Source organism: Lampetra fluviatilis, chromosome 15, assembly GCF_964198595.1.
Source record: "Lampetra fluviatilis chromosome 15, kcLamFluv1.1, whole genome shotgun sequence".
Lineage (NCBI taxonomy): Eukaryota > Metazoa > Chordata > Hyperoartia > Petromyzontiformes > Petromyzontidae > Lampetra > Lampetra fluviatilis.
This window is the reverse complement of record NC_136289.1, coordinates 14,040,197-14,059,139: the sequence shown is the minus strand read 5'-3', so window position 1 is coordinate 14,059,139 and position 18,943 is coordinate 14,040,197. Positions and strand designations below refer to the sequence as shown.

General features: G+C 50.7%; 1 protein-coding gene across 4 annotated transcripts in view; it reads left to right on the top strand.

The window, feature by feature from the left end:
• The first annotated feature begins 36 nt into the window (after nucleotides 1-36).
• PPAT (phosphoribosyl pyrophosphate amidotransferase) overlaps nucleotides 37-18,943 on the top strand; it is a 37,269-nt gene continuing 18,362 nt past the window's right edge. The window contains exons 1-3 of one of the 4 annotated variants that reach the window (XM_078863338.1): nucleotides 37-468; nucleotides 3,543-3,604; nucleotides 10,274-10,463. In XM_078863338.1, the coding sequence (XP_078719464.1) occupies nucleotides 10,300-10,463 (164 nt within the window). In that variant the 5' untranslated portion in view covers nucleotides 37-468; nucleotides 3,543-3,604; nucleotides 10,274-10,299. Of the gene's footprint in view, nucleotides 469-3,324; nucleotides 3,407-3,542; nucleotides 3,625-10,273; nucleotides 10,464-18,943 lie in introns of those variants that run through there. The other 3 variants (XM_078863337.1, XM_078863336.1, XM_078863339.1) reach the window with 3 other exon arrangements.

Here is an 18,943-nt window from a genome sequence, read left to right as displayed (position 1 = left end):
CCTCTCCCCCCCCTCTCCCTCCCCCTCTCCCTCTCCACCCCCACCCCTCTCCCTGTGGAAGGAACCAATTTCCCATTTCCGCCGACTGCTTCCATCGGCGATCGCTTTGCCGCAGCCCTCCCTCCCCCTTTAAACTCCACCTCGCCCACGGCGGCAGGGAGCTCAACGCCGTCCACGTTGCAAGGCCGCTATCACCACGCCGATTAACGCAGTGAATTTTAAACGCGACGACGGCGGCGGTGGTGGTGGTGGTGGAGAGAGGATCACCACAACGGAGTTGGACTCGCCCAGTGTTACCCCCCCCCACCCCTTCTCTCTGATTCCCCCACCCCCGCCGCGTCTCTTGGCCACGTGGTTTTAGAATTCAACTTTTGTTAGGTTTCGTAAGCGAGGGGTATGAGCAAGAAAACACGCGGACTTCATTCTTTCCCGGGGATTTAAAGTCGGCGGGGAGGACTTGACAACTGGGTAAGTTCGTCTTCTCTGCAGCACCATCAGCATCACCAATACCATCATCACCAATACCATCATCACCAATACCATCATCACCAATACCATCATCACCACCACCATCATTATCACCAATACCATCATCACCACCACCATCACCAATACCATCATCACCAATACCACCATCATCACCACCACCATCATAACTACCACCATCATCATCATCACCACCATCATTATCACCACCATCATTATCACCACCATCATCATCACCACCATCATCAATACCACCATCATCATCACCACCATCATCAATACCACCATCATCAATACCACCATCATCAATACCACCATCATCAATACCACCATCATCAATACCACCATCATCATCAATACCACCATCATCATCAATACCACCATCATCATCAATACCACCATCATCATCAATACCACCATCATCATCAATACCACCATCATCATCAATACCACCATCATCATCAATACCACCATCATCAATACCACCATCATCACCAATACCATCATCATCATCACCACCATCATCACCAATACCATCATCATCACCACCATCATCACCACCATCATCACCAATACCATCATCACCACCACCATCACCAATACCATCATCACCAATACCATCATCACCAATACCACCATCATCACCACCACCATCATAACTACCACCATCATCATCACCACATCATTATCACCACCATCATCATCACCACCATCATCAATACCACCATCATCATCACCACCATCATCAATACCACCATCATCAATACCACCATCATCAATACCACCATCATCAATACCACCATCATCAATACCACCATCATCATCAATACCACCATCATCATCAATACCACCATCATCATCAATACCACCATCATCATCAATACCACCATCATCATCAATACCACCATCATCAATACCACCATCATCACCAATACCATCATCATCATCATCACCACCATCATCACCAATACCATCATCATCACCACCATCATCACCACCATCATCACCAATACCATCATCATCACCACCATCATCACAAATACCATCATCACCACCACCATCACCAATACCATCATCACCACCATCATCACCAATACCATCATCACCAATACCATCATCACCACCATCATCACCAATACCACCATCACCACCATCATCACCAATACCACCATCACCACCATCATCACCACTAATACCACCATCACCACCATCATCACCACTAATACCATCACCATCACCAATACCATCATCACTAATACCACCATCATCACCAATACCATCACCACCACCATCATCATCACCATCACAATCATCACCACTACCATCATCATCACCACCATCATCATCATCATCACCATCACCACTAATACCATCACCACCACCATCACCACCACCATCATCATCACCACCACCATCATCACCACCATCATCACCAATACCACCATCATCACCACTAATACCACCATCACCACCATCATCACCACTAATACCATCACCATCACCAATACCATCATCACTAATACCACCATCATCACCACCACCATCATAACTACCACCATCATCATCATCACCACCATCATTATCACCACCATCATTATCACCACCATCATCACCACCATCATCAATACCACCATCATCATCACCACCATCATCAATACCACCATCATCATCACCACCATCATCAATACCACCATCATCAATACCACCATCATCAATACCACCATCATCAATACCACCATCATCAATACCACCATCATCAATACCACCATCAATACCACCATCATCAATACCACCATCATCATCAATACCACCATCATCATCATCAATACCACCATCATCACCAATACCATCATCATCACCATCATCATCATCACCACCATCATCACAAATACCATCATCACCACCATCATCACAAATACCATCATCACCATCACCACCATCATCACAAATACCATCATCACCATCACCACCATCATCACAAATACCATCATCACCATCACCACCATCATCACAAATACCATCATCACCACCATCATCACAAATACCATCATCACCACCATCATCACCAATACCATCATCACCAATACCATCATCACCAATACCATCATCACCACCATCATCACCAATACCACCATCACCACCATCATCACCACTAATACCACCATCACCACCATCATCACCACTAATACCATCACCACCACCATCACCAATACCATCATCACTAATACCACCATCATCACCAATACCATCACCACCACCATCATCATCACCATCACAATCATCACCACTACCATCATCATCACCACCACCACCATCATCACCATCACCACCACCATCACCACTAATACCATCACCACCACCATCACCACCACCATCATCATCACCACCACCATCATCACCACCATCATCACCAATACCACCATCATCACCACTAATACCACCATCACCACCATCATCACCACTAATACCATCACCAATACCATCATCACTAATACCACCATCATCACCAATACCATCATCATCACCATCACCATCATCACCACTACCATCATCATCACCATCACCACCACCATCATCACCACTAATACCATCACCACCACCATCACCACCACCATCATCACCACCATCATCACCAATACCACCACCACCATCATCACCAATACCACCACCACCATCATCACCATCACCAATACCATCATCACCACCATCACCAATACCATCACCATCATCACCAATACCACCACCATCACAATCATCACCACTACCATCATCATCACCATCATCACCACCACCATCATCACCATCACCATCATCGTGCTGACTGATCAATGGACTGCAGGGGAAGTGAGTGGCGCACTTTCGTCTGAACCCCGCTCGTCGATCACTCACTCAGCATCGTCTCCCGGCGCTGCTTTCACCGGTGCGGTGAAGTATGGTCAAACATCCCCGCGTGAGGAGGTGGGGGGGCAAGGCTGTGGATTGCCAGAGCGGCTGTTACCGAGTGTGAGAGGCAGGGAGAGTGCGCGTTAGAGTTGTGGTGGCCCTGTCTGTCTCAGCGTGTGCAGCCAAGTACAGTGCGGAGTGGAGTGAACGCCGCGCCCACGTGGTCCGCCTGGAGGTGCCGAGTGGCAAGACGAGGCACGTGTGTCTGTCTACACGTGTGTCTGTCTACACGTGTGTCTGTCTACACGTGTGTCTGTCTACACGTGTGTCTGTCTACACGTGTGTCTGTCTACACGTGTGTCTGTCTACACGTGTGTCTGTTTACACGGGTGTCTGTCTACACGTGTGTCTGTGTCTACTACTACACGTGTGTCTGTGTCTACTACTACACGTGTGTCTGTGTCTACTACTACACGTGTGTCTGTGTCTACTACTACACGTGTGTCTGTGTCTACTACTACACGTGTGTCTGTGTCTACTACTACACGTGTGTCTGTGTCTACTACTACACGTGTGTCTGTGTCTACTACTACACGTGTGTCTGTGTCTACTACTACACGTGTGTCTGTGTCTACTACTACACGTGTGTCTGTGTCTACTACTACACGTGTGTCTGTGTCTACTACTACACGTGTGTCTGTGTCTACTACTACACGTGTGTCTGTGTCTACTACTACACGTGTGTCTGTGTCTACTACACGTGTGTCTGTCTACTACACGTGTGTCTGTCTACTACACGTGTTGTCTTACTGTCAACTACACGTGTGTCTGTCTACACGTGTGTCTGTCTACTACACGTGTGTCTAACTGACTACACGTGTGTCTAACTGGCTGTCCGCGTTTTAATTGACCAAACTCTGCCAATCCACTGCTGGATGAAGGTCTTCCCCCACGCCGCCGCTTCGATCATTTTAGGTCCGGGGGGGGGTGTGTGCGTGGGGTGTTTGACCATACTTCACCACTCTGGCTATCGGTGCGGGTTGCTGAATTAGGAGGGGGAGGCCTGAAGTAACAACTGGTGTCCAGTGAGACGCTGCGTGGCCGGGGAATCGAACACGGCTCGCAATGGCAGCGTGAAACAACGCCACCGAACTCACTCGGTTCCATGTGAAATCAATCGAGGAGGGAAGCGGCGTTCGAGAGCGTCTCTAGCAGCGTTGAGTGACATCGTCAACTCGCCCGTGGAGCTTCCGACTCGGCCTCCGTGTGACCTCGCTCGGTACTGCTCCAGCGAGTCTCGGGCGTTGTGGGGTGCAGCGTGAGAAGGTGCAGCTTGAGATTGTGCAGCTTGAGATTGTGCAGCTTGAGATTGTGCAGCGCGAGAAGGTGCAGCTTGAGAAGGTGCAGCTTGAGATTGTGCAGCGCGAGAAGGTGCAGCTTGAGAAGGTGCAGCTTGAGATTGTGCAGCGTGAGAAGGTGCAGCGTGAGAATGTGCAGCTTGAGATTGTGCAGCTTGAGATTGTGCCGCTTGAGATCGTGCAGCGTGAGATTGTGCAGCTTGAGATTGTGCAGCTTGAGATCGTGCCGCTTGAGATCGTGCAGCTTGAGATCGTGCAGCTTGAGATTGTGCAGCTTGAGATTGTGCAGCTTGAGAGTGTGCAGCTTGAGATTGTGCAGCTTGAGATTGTGCAGCTTGAGATTGTGCCGCTTGAGATCGTGCAGCTTGAGATCGTGCAGCTTGAGATCGTGCAGCTTGAGATTGTGCAGCTTGAGATTGTGCAGCTTGAGATTGTGCAGCTTGAGATTGTGCCGCTTGAGATCGTGCAGCTTGAGATCGTGCAGCTTGAGATCGTGCAGCTTGAGATCGTGCAGCTTGAGATCGTGCAGCTTGAGATCGTGCAGCTTGAGATCGTGCAGCTTGAGATTGTGCAGCTTGAGATTGTGCCGCTTGAGATTGTGCAGCTTGAGATTGTGCAGCTTGAGATTGTGCCGCTTGAGATTGTGCAGCTTGAGATCGTGCAGCTTGAGATCGTGCCGCTTGAGATTGTGCAGCTTGAGATTGTGCAGCTTGAGATTGTGCCGCTTGAGATCGTGCAGCTTGAGATTGTGCAGCTTGAGATCGTGCAGCTTGAGATCGTGCAGCTTGAGATTGTGCCGCTTGAGATTGTGCAGCTTGAGATTGTGCAGCTTGAGATCGTGCAGCTTGAGATTGTGCCGCTTGAGATTGTGCAGCTTGAGATTGTGCAGCTTGAGATTGTGCCGCTTGAGATTGTGCAGCTTGAGATTGTGCTGCTTGAGATTGTGCAGCTTGAGATTGTGCAGCTTGAGATTGTGCAGCTTGAGATTGTGCCGCTTGAGATTGTGCAGCTTGAGATTGTGCAGCTTGAGATCGTGCAGCTTGAGATCGTGCCGCTTGAGATTGTGCAGCTTGAGATCGTGCAGCTTGAGATCGTGCCGCTTGAGATCGTGCAGCTTGAGATTGTGCAGCTTGAGATCGTGCCGCTTGAAATCGTGCAGCTTGAGATCGTGCCGCTTGAGATCGTGCAGCTTGAGATCGTGCAGCTTGAGATCGTGCAGCTTGAGATTGTGCAGCTTGAGAGTGTGCAGCTTGAGATTGTGCAGCTTGAGATTGTGCAGCTTGAGATCGTGCAGCTTGAGATTGTGCAGCTTGAGATCGTGCAGCTTGAGATTGTGCAGCTTGAGAGTGTGCAGCTTGAGATCGTGCAGCTTGAGATTGTGCAGCTTGAGAGTGTGCAGCTTGAGATTGTGCAGCTTGAGAAGGTGCGGTGTCTTTGCCCGAGTCTCGCTATGACATGCACGCGCCACCAAAGCGTGCCACAACCCACGTCGACCGGTTTTGCTTCAGAATACGAAGTGCGTCCTATAATCCTGAGGATAACGGTGTTAGCTTGCACGGGGGGGGGGGGAGCGGTGAGTTGAACCTGGCGACCTTAGCTACTATGACCCCATTAGTGGCGAGTGACATCTGAAGCAGTTCTGGGCCCCCCCTCTCTCCTTATCCACCCCCACCCCGCCCCCCCCCCCAACTTCACCGACCAACCCAGCGTGGTGAAGTATGGTCAAGCAACCCCGTGTCACCGCTTGCCTTCATCATGCAAGCGGTGGATTGACATAGGGCCCTGTGTTGTATTACACAGATGCTGATGACGACGTTGATTCCTATTGTGATGTCATTATTTTATTATTTCCAATCTACGTGACTTTACCGAAAGAACCAAGAAGAAGGGTCATTCTTTTGTTTGTCACTCGATTGGCTCAGCACCCCCTCCTCTGCATCACTCCCATTCGACGGTATTTGTTTACAACACGTCCACCTCACTGCGCCTCTTCACTGCCACACGCACACACACGCACCCACTAGCAGAGGTGGGACAAAGTCATTGTTATGCAAGTCCAAGTCGAGTCGCAAGTCATCAAATTCATGACTCGAGTCTGACTCGAGTCCAAGTCACATGACTCGAGTCCACACCTCTGCCCACTAGCCACTTGCCTGACGTATTATACTGTGCACATGGAGTATATATAGAAAAGCGGGAATTAATTTCTCACGGATAATTTTCCGGGATCGCTGCTCGGCTGCTGTAGGAGGGGAGGCACGTGGTCTGTAGCCGCAAGCCATAGAGAGCAGAATTAAACTAAACTCAACTTTTATTTTAGCAGGAAAGGCCCATTGAGCTATGTAGTTATTTTTTTTCAGGAGCGACCTGGTCACAAATGATAGCCCAACGAAGTGGCTTATCACGTGGAAATGTATAGCAGACAAATATTCTCTAAACGCATGTTTCTAAATGTGGATTGAGGGAAAAACCGGAGGACCTGGAGAAAAACCACGCGACCACGGGGAGAACACGCAAACTCCAAACACGCAGGCGTCATGGTCAGGACCAAACCCACGACCTCCCGTACACCAGGCGAGGTCGTTAGCAGCTCACCGCCGTGGTTCCCCGAATACCGGATGTGGTTTTCTGGTTGCTGTACTTTCCGGAGCAACGATCCGAACAGACGCGGCTGACATTAAGCCCCTGCTTACAACATAACAAGATGATGTTTTAGGTTTTGGACAATATTGCTTTGCTTTCTGCTCGAAGAAAGACCTATTTTTAAAATATGTAATTTAGCATTATGATATGATTCTGACATTTTATAATAATTTTACTCTTTAGTACATGTTACTCTTCTCTATGTGTTTGTATTGTTTTGTGAGTGTTTTGCAACAGTACGTGTTATTGAAATGTTTTCCTTATCTTGCTCTATAAATACAGATTATCATTATTATCGGCTTAAAGGTCAGACCGTTCTATATTTCTCTCATAATCATCAACCATAGTCCACTTCTGGATGAAGACCTCCCCAGTGTTATTGACGAGGGCGGTGAACATGATTTTGTTTGTGCACGGTGTTCAAGGCAGCCAGTCCCTGTTGTTGTACTGCCGGACTCTAATAATCCTCCCTCCGATGATCCACACATTCCTGGGGGACACGTAGGCTTTCGCGACCAATATTATTCATAATCAACGTTGATTATGAATTTCTGGGGAAGCACGACACGTGACTAGCTCCGCCCGTCTCTCTGCACCTCCACCCATCTCATTGCAGCTCTGTCTGTCTCTCCGCAGCCCCGCCTGTCTCTCTGCATCTCCGCTTATCTCTCAGCAGCTCTGCCCGTCTCTTTACAGCTCCGCTTGTTCCTGTGGTTCGCGACCACGTCCATAATCAACAAGAGTGGAGATCCTAAAATTAAGGAAGTTGCGCGGATTTCAGGACCAGAAGTTCATGATCCATGATTCGGTCCCCCAACATCAACACAGATCGATTGGACGCCTGCTCTGCAGTCCAGTGTTGCATAACAAGTTTAACAAACAGTGATTTGTTCTCACTAAAGGGCGGTTCTGCTCTTATCGAGCCTCTCAGTCTTGTGGAACAGTGTATTCCAGAAGCATTTGTTTAAGCAGGCAAACTCTGGACCGTTTTCAACTTTTCTCATCAGCCGTGTCACGCCCCTTGACGGGCAGAACGGTGGCGCAGTGGGCAACATTTGTGCCTCGCAGCCAGATGGGCCTCGGTTCAATTCCCAACTCTCTGGCCCCTTTCTGCTTTCTGCGTAGAGTTTGTATGTGCTACCTCTTGTTATCTCGAGATAGTGTGAGTACGTGTGAGAGGGGTTATCTCAGTGAGGTGAGTTTGTATGTACTACCTCTTGTTCTCTCGAGATAGTGCAAGTACGTGTGTAATGGTTCAACAGAGGCGCGCACACTGGTATGGAGGCAACACTTTATTTAACACAACTGCAGTACAACTGTAACACACACACTATATATAAGGTGGTGACCACCGTCCTAATCTCGCTAACACTCGAACACTCGGGTACTACTCAACGTGGCCAAGCCAGGAGGGCTTCTGCTTGGCCACGACGACTTGAGGCTACTGTCTTCACGAGGCGTCTTCATCAACCCGCACACGAACAGCCCCGCTCTGCGTGCGGAGCCCCGCTTATATGCGCCTCGGCGTGGCAGGCCACGCCCAGGCCACGCCCACCTCGAACCCTCGAGAAGGCTCTGTTCCCCGACCACGTGACCCCCAAGGTCCCCCTGGGGCCCCTGGCCCCCACCTCGATCCGGTCACGTGTCCGGTCGGGTTCATTCAGAGTGCCACGGCCTGACACGACCCTCGTGGCACTCGTCAACAGCCTCCACACTGCACGACCCGGCAGTGACGTCATTCGTACCGACCCGACATAGCAGTGACGTCATGCGAACAGACCCAACACGATAGTGACGTCATATGTCACTACACGTGTGAGAGGGGTTATCTAAGTGAGGTCAGTTTGTATGTTCTCCACATTCTGCATAGGTTTCCTGCGGCTTATCCGGTTTTATTCCACAGCTAAAAAACAAGTACATTGTATCTCCGCATTGGCCAAAGCAAGAAAAGAATTACCTGCAAATGTCTCTGTTGGGATATCACTTTGCAACACCGCCCCCTACTGTGACATCTTGGCAGGGCCCTTGTAAGTTTTTGAAACGCGGTAAGGCAAGTGCAAGCATGATGACAACAATATTATGGTTCTGTTACGAGGCAGTGTTTACGAACACGGTGATGAGGCTTGTTTAAACGTGTGCTTGTAAATACATCGCTGCGTTCCCAGTGTTCTCGGGGACCCGCAGTCTAAAGTCTCTCTGACCTTCCTTCAGAAGGAGGACCATCGCCTGAAACGTCAGCCCTTCTTGGCAGACAACTCATCGTTAAGTCTCGAGCATCTGCCACCCCTAATAGTGACATTGTCCTGCCCCCAAGCACCCCTCTCATTTATCGACAGTCGAAATGTTGTGTTTTACCCTGTTGCGTGTTCTCCAATCCACGTGGTCCTCTTCCGCTCTGGGCGTAATTCGAAGCGTGCGCCTCTCTCCACGCTTCTTTGGGCCACTTTTCAGTTTTTGTCGACAACTGCGGTGTTTCTCTACCCAGACGTCATAGCAAGGTGGCACTCTCCGAGTAAAACAAATCACGGACATTGTCTAGCATTTCTGACTTTGCAGGAAGCATTGCTCGGCAGTTGCCGGTGGTGGTGATGGTGATGAACAACAACAACAACCAACGTGGCCACACATTCAGCTCTTTGAGCTGGTGGTCTGGTCAAGTCTGCGAGCATTGTACATGCAATGCGATGATGATGGTAATGATGACGTCAGTTTGTAACGCGGTACCGCCGCACTGTGTTCAATCCCTTGTAGAGAGAGAGAGAGAGGACTACTCGCCGGCACGCCAGGCACGACTCCCCGTGTCGTGCCATCCCGCTCTTCGCGAGCAGCGACACACACCGCGACCGCGAGCACCCAATTCTTGTCCGCCCTGCACGATGGGATTTCTCCTCGTCTTTTCGCAGAGCGTCGCAGCCGCAGTGCTTGAACGATGGGCGATGGCGCCGACGCGGGGGGATGGACGGAGCAGGCGGGCGACGAGGCGGAACTGCGGGAGGCGTGCGGCGTGTTCGGCTGCGTGGCACAGGGCGAGTGGCCGAGCCAGCTGGACGTGGCTCACATCATCGCGCTGGGGCTGGTGGCGCTGCAGCACAGGTGGCCTACGCGGGTCGGAGGTCGGGTCGGAGATCGGGTCGGTTCGGAGGTTGGGTCGGAGGGTTGGGGTGGGGCCCACCGATGGCAACGCACATTTTTAAAATATATTTAGTTTTTATATATATATTTTACGGTGGCACGGCAATGAACGGCAACCAGGGTGGACGGTTTCTCCAGGCCCGTGCGTGCAAAAGGAGGTTCGTATGTTCTCCGGCCGTGAGCTGCACGGAGTAATGAGTATAGGGGATGGGGGGAAGCAGAGCGAGGGGAGCGGGATATAAGAGTGTGGATTGAAAGATAAAGAAGCAAAGAAGAGGGTGATTTTCTTTCGATGCAGTTTCTTCGGAACGTGGCGCCGGCGTTTCAATCGCTCGGTTCTCATTCGCGCGATTCGACGAGTGAATTGTGAGCGTCAGCATTGATGGTAACAGTTCGATAATCGCAGCCAGAGTGATTATCTGTTGTAATATTTCTGCGCCAAGAGAGACTTTGGTTGGCGTTGTGAAGCCGATCCACCCCTACTGCTGGCCGTGCACTCTCCCCCCCCCTCCTGCTCACCGCCTACCGACCTCACGGCTACCCAAATCAGCCCAACTCTGTGTTGGGGGCGGGGGGTGGTGGCAGAGCTTTAATAGAGAGATAGGCATGGTCTATAGAAGACGGGCAGGCCGAAATGGGGAATAGATGATGGGGCCTATTCTGGAGGGGTACGGCCTAAAGAGTAAGGGGGCGGACCATGAAGAGGAAGGAGGCGGGGCATAAAAAAGAAAGGACGGAGCCTCCAGAGGCTAAACGTCCCTGTTGTATGGAGGTAATAAAATAATACAAATACGCACAACAGGCAGCGTAGTCTAGTGCCGTTATATATGGTGGCCATGGTGACGGCTTGGGGGAAGGCCTTGGTCCAGTAGTGGATTGATCCTGGCCGATGACGAGGATCGTATTTGTTGCTTGCGACCGAATAATGCCCGAATGCGCCCAATTTCGTTATACCGAAACTCCGTTTATCGAATATATACGCGTATCGAGGTATTGCCGTACGGCACAACAGCAATGGAGTCGTGAATCTATCTGCCCGGAATTTCTGAGAGCGAATCCCCTCGTATTATCTGCGGTGGTGCGCGGTGGGTTTCCTCCGGGTTTTTTCAGTTTCCTCCCAACGCAGAGCAAAATCATTCATTATTTAAAAAGGGGAATTGGGGCAAACGTCATAAGTGTAGCAGATTCCTCCTGAAACAAAAAAGAGTCTCAAGATTACTTTTCTGGAGGGTCCTTGTCGAGTTTGTAAGATATTTAAATTCGTACGAATGCTTCACAATTAATTTTTTTGGCCAGATCACTTAAGTAAAGGTCGTGTCGTACACCCTCCTCCACCCGACACAGCCAGTAAAGTTGTCACGTGATGAACAAACGTGGCCAAGTTATTCCTGCTTCAGTAGCACCACCGGTGTGTTGTTGTTGGAGAGCGATCCACACAAAATGTAACAATCCGGACGTTTCCCTGAAAGTTACAGTAAGCATCATCATCATGATGATGATGCTCGCTTCGAAAGGTGTTTATTTGCTGTTTGAACATCTTAACACCTGATTTATTGCCAGAAAGGGTAAAACCTATTCTTATTTCTCATCATCATCAGGCAAGTTGCCAAAATTATGCAAATGTCCTACAATTTCCGTCCTGCTAAGCTTGGTGGGGAGTTGCCTGTGTGCTGTGAAGAAGGTCGAGTGTCCGTACCGTCTTTACTTGTCCTTGTAAGGCCACGCACGGCGGCGGCGGCGTTGTTGTTGTTGACGAACGTGTTGAGCTGTCTTGTTGTTTGTGCTTCACCGCTGCCAATGGTGCAGCAGCAGCAGCATTGCCAAGTAATCTGTTTAATTAGGTGAGGAGTGATAGCACCCCTAGTGACCTAAACCCGTTTCCCTAAAATATTTATGGCTTAAAAAAAAAACCTCCCGCAGGATTGTTGGCGTGCGATTATGCAATGCGATTCAATGCGCGCAGAGACAAATGTTATCGGATTGCGAACCCAAATCGTGATAGTTCTCGGTGGGGGGGGGGGGGTCAGGGTTTTGGGTCGAGGAGGTCATAAGTTATGGTACCACATGCAATATAAGAGCCGGTTGTTTTTTTTAGCTTGCGGTTTGAACGGTGTCGCAGTGGTTAGGGGGTTAGGGGACTGCGTTTAGAGTCATTGCCATGGCTCACATCAGCGCTTCAGAGTAATATCTGAACCAGTGCTCACAAGCAATCATCATCAGGTACACATGAAAGAGAAAACAAACCTAGTAAACTTAGAAATGTAATGCAATACAACACAGAGAGTCGGCTAACACAACAGTCAACACCCTACCTGGTTGATTACGTTCAATCAAAGATTGCTAAATTTGAGAGAGAGAGAGACACACAAGCAGAGAGAGAGAGAGACACAGAGACACACAGAGAGACAAACACATAGGCACACAGAGAAACAACGCCTCTGTGTCGAGGCCTTAAATAGAGAGGGGGGGGGGGGTAGAGAAATTAGCGTGTTATCTCTCTCTGCTAATGTGTCTGTCTATGTGTCGCTGTGTCTGTGTTTTGTCTATCCGTCAAATTTTGCAATCTTTGGAAGAACGTAATCAACCAGGTAGGGTGTTGACTGTTATGTTCGCTGGCTCTCTGTGTTGTGTTGTATTACATTATATTTCTAAGTTTACTACGCTTGTTTTCTCTTTCATTTGTACCTGATGATAATTGCCTGTGTTGCAATTGAAACGTCGTATGCTATTATTTAATTTATTTTTCTTTCTACGTGACTTTACCGAAAGAATCATAGAGTAATCCCCCTTGTACCTGATCGACAATCGTCATCATTTGACTCGTGTTCAAGTCAAATACGGGAGCTGGGGGGGGGGGGGCGGTGGGGGAGCGGTGGCACAGCGGTTAGGGGCAAACCATTGAGTAAGTTCGCAAAAATCTGTCAAACCTTGACCCCCCCCCCCCCTTCCCTGTCCGCACGCGGACTTTTTACACCCCCCCCCCCACCTGCGTACGTACACTTGACGCACCCCCCCCCCCCCCCCAAATCCTAAAGAATGGCCAATATTTAATCCACGCAGAAACGATCAAGGATGAATAATATTAACATATTGAAGCAAACAGATAGTCTACCGTCGGACTATCTAACTCATTTGAAGGCCAATGTAGACAAATTGTTATCGAGGCTTCACCCCCCCCCCTTTCCTATGCGTACATTGTCAGTAGACCCCCCCATACGCAAGCGAATGCATTTGGGTTAACCCCCACCTCCCCCTGCATGCGTACGCACTGAATGGATGGCCCCTAATCTCGCTGCGTTATAAAACAGTGGCTCGGGGCGATATCTGAACCGCTGCTCGGTCACGCCTGCCCTTCAACTCGCGTCGACCGGCGTGGTGAAGTATGGTCGATGGCACAAACTCCCCAACAGACAGCGCTCAGTGAGGCTGTCGTCATTCGGCAGTGGATTCACAGAAGGTGGTGGCATTTAACGCAACAATCCCTGTTGTTGTTAGGCAACGTCGTGGTCTTTATGCCAAAAGGTGGAGGAGGTAATGTCAAGAATTTTGGCATAAAAATACTGCATGGCCTAATCCAAAAGCAAATACGGATCAGAGGGCTGGATCATTATAAGAATAACATCGGTACATCACAGGCAATGTGTCGCTCATCTCCCGAGCCCCTTCAATTCACCTCTCGTCCCCCAAATGCGCCCTCCGCATCATTGTGATATGTTAGAACTCGCCGCTTGAAGAGGGATCGTTGCCTGGAAAATCCCGTCCCAATGAGGCCTCAATCCTGCAGTGGATTGACAAAGGGCTGCGCGCGTTTGCTTGTGACGCTGGATTTCTTGGCAGACTCCCCCCACCCCCCTCCGTACCTCGGATTAGCACGGTTGGCTACGTCAGGTGCTGTAGAAGTTCAACACGGGCCCACGGTGATTGCCTGGCGCTAAGACGCGGCGGGCATGGGCGTGCGCGGAGGCTAACGCGCCCGCCACTCTGCTCGCGTTATGTAATTTTGAAATAATTTAATGCGGCCGTAACAATGCACGGCCCTGTGTTGAGCCACTGCGGCAAGAAAGCCTCCCCGCGCCACTTGGGGCAGACGGAGGCATGCTTGATTGACCGTACGTACTTCACCACGCTAGTCAGCGCCGGTTAGTGATGCGGGGTGGGGCGGGGGGGGGTGCTGTGCTGGAGGTCACTGGATCAGTTCGGGTATCACTCCGAGCCACTGATGTTAGCCGTGGCCGGGAATGGAACGCATGTCGCGCCAGACTCGTAGCGCAATGCCTCAAGGTGAACCTAGCTTGGCACCTGCACCGCGGTGACGGCACCGCCACTTGGCGGCGGACGGCGGTTGTTGTTGTTTTCCGCAACGCGCAAAACTGCGGCGCACATTGCGAGAAGATAAAAAATAAAATTGTACCGCTCACCACACTGGTTAGGAGGGCTGAACGATTTGGGGGAAATATCTAATTGCGATTTTTCTGACCGATATTGCGATTGTGATTTTTTTTTTAAGTTAAGCTTCAGTTAAATATTCACTGTGTAATAGATTGAAACCATGTGATGGAGCATTACCACATGATGCCATCAAAATATGAACTACTCTATATATTCTAATGCAAGGATGAGAACTTAAAATATATGAACCGTGGCGCTATCGCTTCTCCATCATACAATTCGCCCACCTGGGAAGGAAGAAATATGAAAGTCAGTCTTCATTTACACGGAATGCAAGTTTATTTTGTTTATCCCGGGTGAGACACGTCAAGCGACCGGAACAAGCCTCAATTGCGAGATTGTCCTGGGCCATGGGTCCGCCAGTAGGGGACGGTGATTGCCGCTGTGTGCGTGTGATCCCAATTAAGTAATATATTTCGAGCCTAACGCCGGCACACAACGGCCTTACTCTTGCGAATGACGTCACGGGATCTTTAGCGTCCACCGTGAGTGAAGCAGACGGCGCGGCGCGTAGTGTTGTTATCGCGGTTAATTCCACACCGCGTTGTTAATCGGGGCGGCCGTTGGATTCCAACCGTGATCCCCTACAGCAAGCAGCGAACGCAGCGCTACAGCCGGGCCGCGTCGCTGCCCTCAACTGGAAAGGCCACGGAGTGCGCAGTGAGTTGGTGTCACGGAGTGCAGGCTGAGGTACCACAGTGGCTAGCAGATGTTAACTACCTCACCTGGTATGCAGGAGAACGTGGGTTCGATCTCGACCCTGACGGCTGTATATTTGGAGTTTGTGTGTTTTCCCCGTGGTCATGTGGTTTTCGCCTCCACATTTAAAATCACCATCACGCGTTTCGAGTATTTGGCTGCAATGCTTTTCCACACGCTAAGCCTCTTCGTTTATTATTTGTGGCCAGGTCACTATAGCTCAGTGAGTCTTACCTGGTATAGATTTCATCTTGGTGGTCCTACTGCATGCCATTAGATTGTATAATAGCAAGATGTAATCTGATTACATTAGTATTCCAACCTCGCGTAGTCCGATTCCATGATAGAAATGCAATGCCATGGAATTGGATTACATGTGGTTGGATAATCATTGTTACATGTTAACTTCACGTGATCAAATGACATATTAGCAATAAAATGTGATTGCACAATAATAATACGTAATTTGATTATGTATTAAGAATCCAATCTCATGGAATTTGATTGCATAACAGTCATCGTTTCTCACTTTGAATGAACAAGGCCTGTCTTTCCACGTTAAACGGAATGTATTTCTTCCAGTCCATCGACCTATTTGGCCAATGCTACAAATGTGTCACAAGATCATCGGTTTCGAGCAGGACTCTGGCTTGCACAGAAGTATCAAAACCTGGCGCTAAACCACATGACGTACGGTTTTTATTTCGTTGATGAAATTAGCGGCGAAAATATGAATCCGGTGAGCGTTTTTTTAATATTTTTGGCCAACAATGAACTAAGAGCGGACGGGAACCGCCATGCGTGACGATGATCACGACGTCCCAGCAACGGATGATGGCGAGACGGAATTGCCGAGCCTGACTGAAGATGCAGACTGAGATAACTTTGCGTTATTATTAAAGACCAAACACGGTAATTGGCTAGCCATGTATCGCCAAAACTCGGTACAACCGAAGAGTAGCAAAATGTTAGGCGTACCCATTCATTTACACACACAAAGAGAGTGAATTATGCAATAACCCCACTAATTTCAAGTCGCCATGACATCATTCGCCGTTACTGGCTACAGAGAGAGGATGGCACCACTCGAGTGCTGGCACCTCCTCGGGGTATCGACAAGCGAGATATCTGGCCCGGACTCACGGACGATCCCAGCGACCGTCCTAAACGTTGACTCGTAACGTCACGACGTGAGACCCACAGACTAGGACTCGCATAAAAAGACCCGGACTAAGACTCCACACCAACACTTTAAAAGAGGATCGCGGCGGCGAGCTCAACGCCGCGGCCTGGTGTCTGGGCGCCGCGTGCCACGCCGCACCTCGCGGGGACGTGTCCGCCGTGGCCACGGAGCCAGGCGGCGCAGGCAGGGGGCAGCGCTGGCACACGCAGTGGAGGAGACGCGGCGGCGCTGTTCCCCTGGCACGGACTCCGAGCGGCGTTACGCTCACGGGGGTGTGTGTGTGTGTGTGTGCGCTCGCGAGTCGGTGTGTGTGTCTGTGTGTGCGTGAGTCGGTAGGCGCGTGTGTGTGCATGCGAGTCAGTGGATGCGTGTTTGTGTGTGTGTGTGTGTGTACGTGTCGGTGTGTGTGTGAGTCAGCGGGGGCGTGTGTGTGTGTTTGAGCTTTTGAGTTGGAGGCATTCGCTCTCCGCTCTCCGGCAACAACGGAGGGCATAGGAGCGACGCTGACAACTAAAACGCAGAAAGTTTGCACGGGAGGGAGTACAGCTGGTGCATCTGCCAATCACTTCAGTCAACCCATGGCACCTGGGTCTGTCCCGTGACCTGCCAGCAGGCCTTCAACACTTCACATGGCCTCAAAGTGCACCTAGCATGGCACAAACTCCGTGGTCACTTCACCGCTACTTAGTGGTTAACGGCGGTTCTTGTTTGAGAGTGAGTGTGTGTGTGTGTACGAATCGGCAGGGGTGTGTGTGAGTCCGCCTAAAGAGCCTTTACAGACTGTTGGGTTCAACACGGCACACAAGGCGGCGGCGTAGTCGGCACCACGCCCAGTGGTGATGTTCGTTGACCCCACCAGGCACTCGCTGAAGGTCTCGGGGTGGTCGTCCAGGACCAGTTCAGCCGTTCGTCGCTGACGTTGGCCGTGACTGGGAATCAAACCCAGGTCGCCGCCCTCGGGGTCAGCCGATCGGTGAACTCCCCATAGTCTGTTAAGGCTATACGGGGGGGCATCATTGTACCGTGTGTGTGTGTGCGAGGCTGTGTTCGTGCATTGGTGACTGCATGTGTGGTCCGTGCATGAGTGTGCGTGTGTGTGCGTGTGTGTGTGACTGGTTGCGTGGGTGGGCGCACGAGTGAGTGGATCTACCCGTGCGCGAGTGGGTGCTTGTTTGCACGAGTGTGCGCGGGTATGTTCGTGTGAGTCCATTCGTGTGTTCTTAGGCACGCGTGTATGGTGCGGGCGTGAGTGCGGGTGCATGCGTGGGATCGTGTGTGCGGGTATATGAGGTGGGGGTGGGTCGGTGCGTTTGTGGGATGTGCGTGTGTGGGTGTGTGTATTGGTGCGGGAATGGTGGGATGTGGGTGGCCACGTGTGTGTTTGTGTGTGATGCGTACATGAGCGTGAGTGTGGGTGCATGCGTGTGAGTGTGTGCGCATGCGTGCACACGGGTATATGGGTGCGTGTGGGTCGATGTCTGTGTGAGATGTGCGTAACAATCGCCCTCGGGGAGCGGTGGTGTCGCGGTTAGCACACTTTGCGACTAATCTGGTGCGGTGTGTAAACATCGCCACTGGGGAGACAAAAGCGGTCGGGCGTGGTGCTGGCCACCCACCCCCTCGTGTGCCGTGCCTGCCTCTTCATAGGTGCTCGCTAACAGTCTGTTCAGGCTGTACGAGGGATCTTTGTCTTTCTCACCATCGCCCTCGCACAGAGATGGCCGTGGGCATTCCGAACGCAAAGCCCACGCTCATATCGACAATGATAAAATGGGCACACGTGGACCGGCTAGTTACCAAAGTCAATTCGAACTTGCATTTGGCGTCGCGAGGCATGTCACCCTGAGCTTGGGCGACTCGCAGTCCGGGTAAATTAGCATGTGGCCCAAATAACCACGTTTGTGGAATTGGTTCGGGGGAAAACCGAACACCGCCTCTGCGCCATGCGGCGACAGCTTTAGAGCACTCGGTGGCATTGCAATGCCCCCCCCCCCGCATCTCCCCCCCCCCTTCTGAGCTCAAATAGAAACTGGCGCTCTTCCTCCGGGCAGAACAAGACGCCGGTTATTCACGATCACGATGCTGAACCCTGGGCAAGAGTCCTCTGACC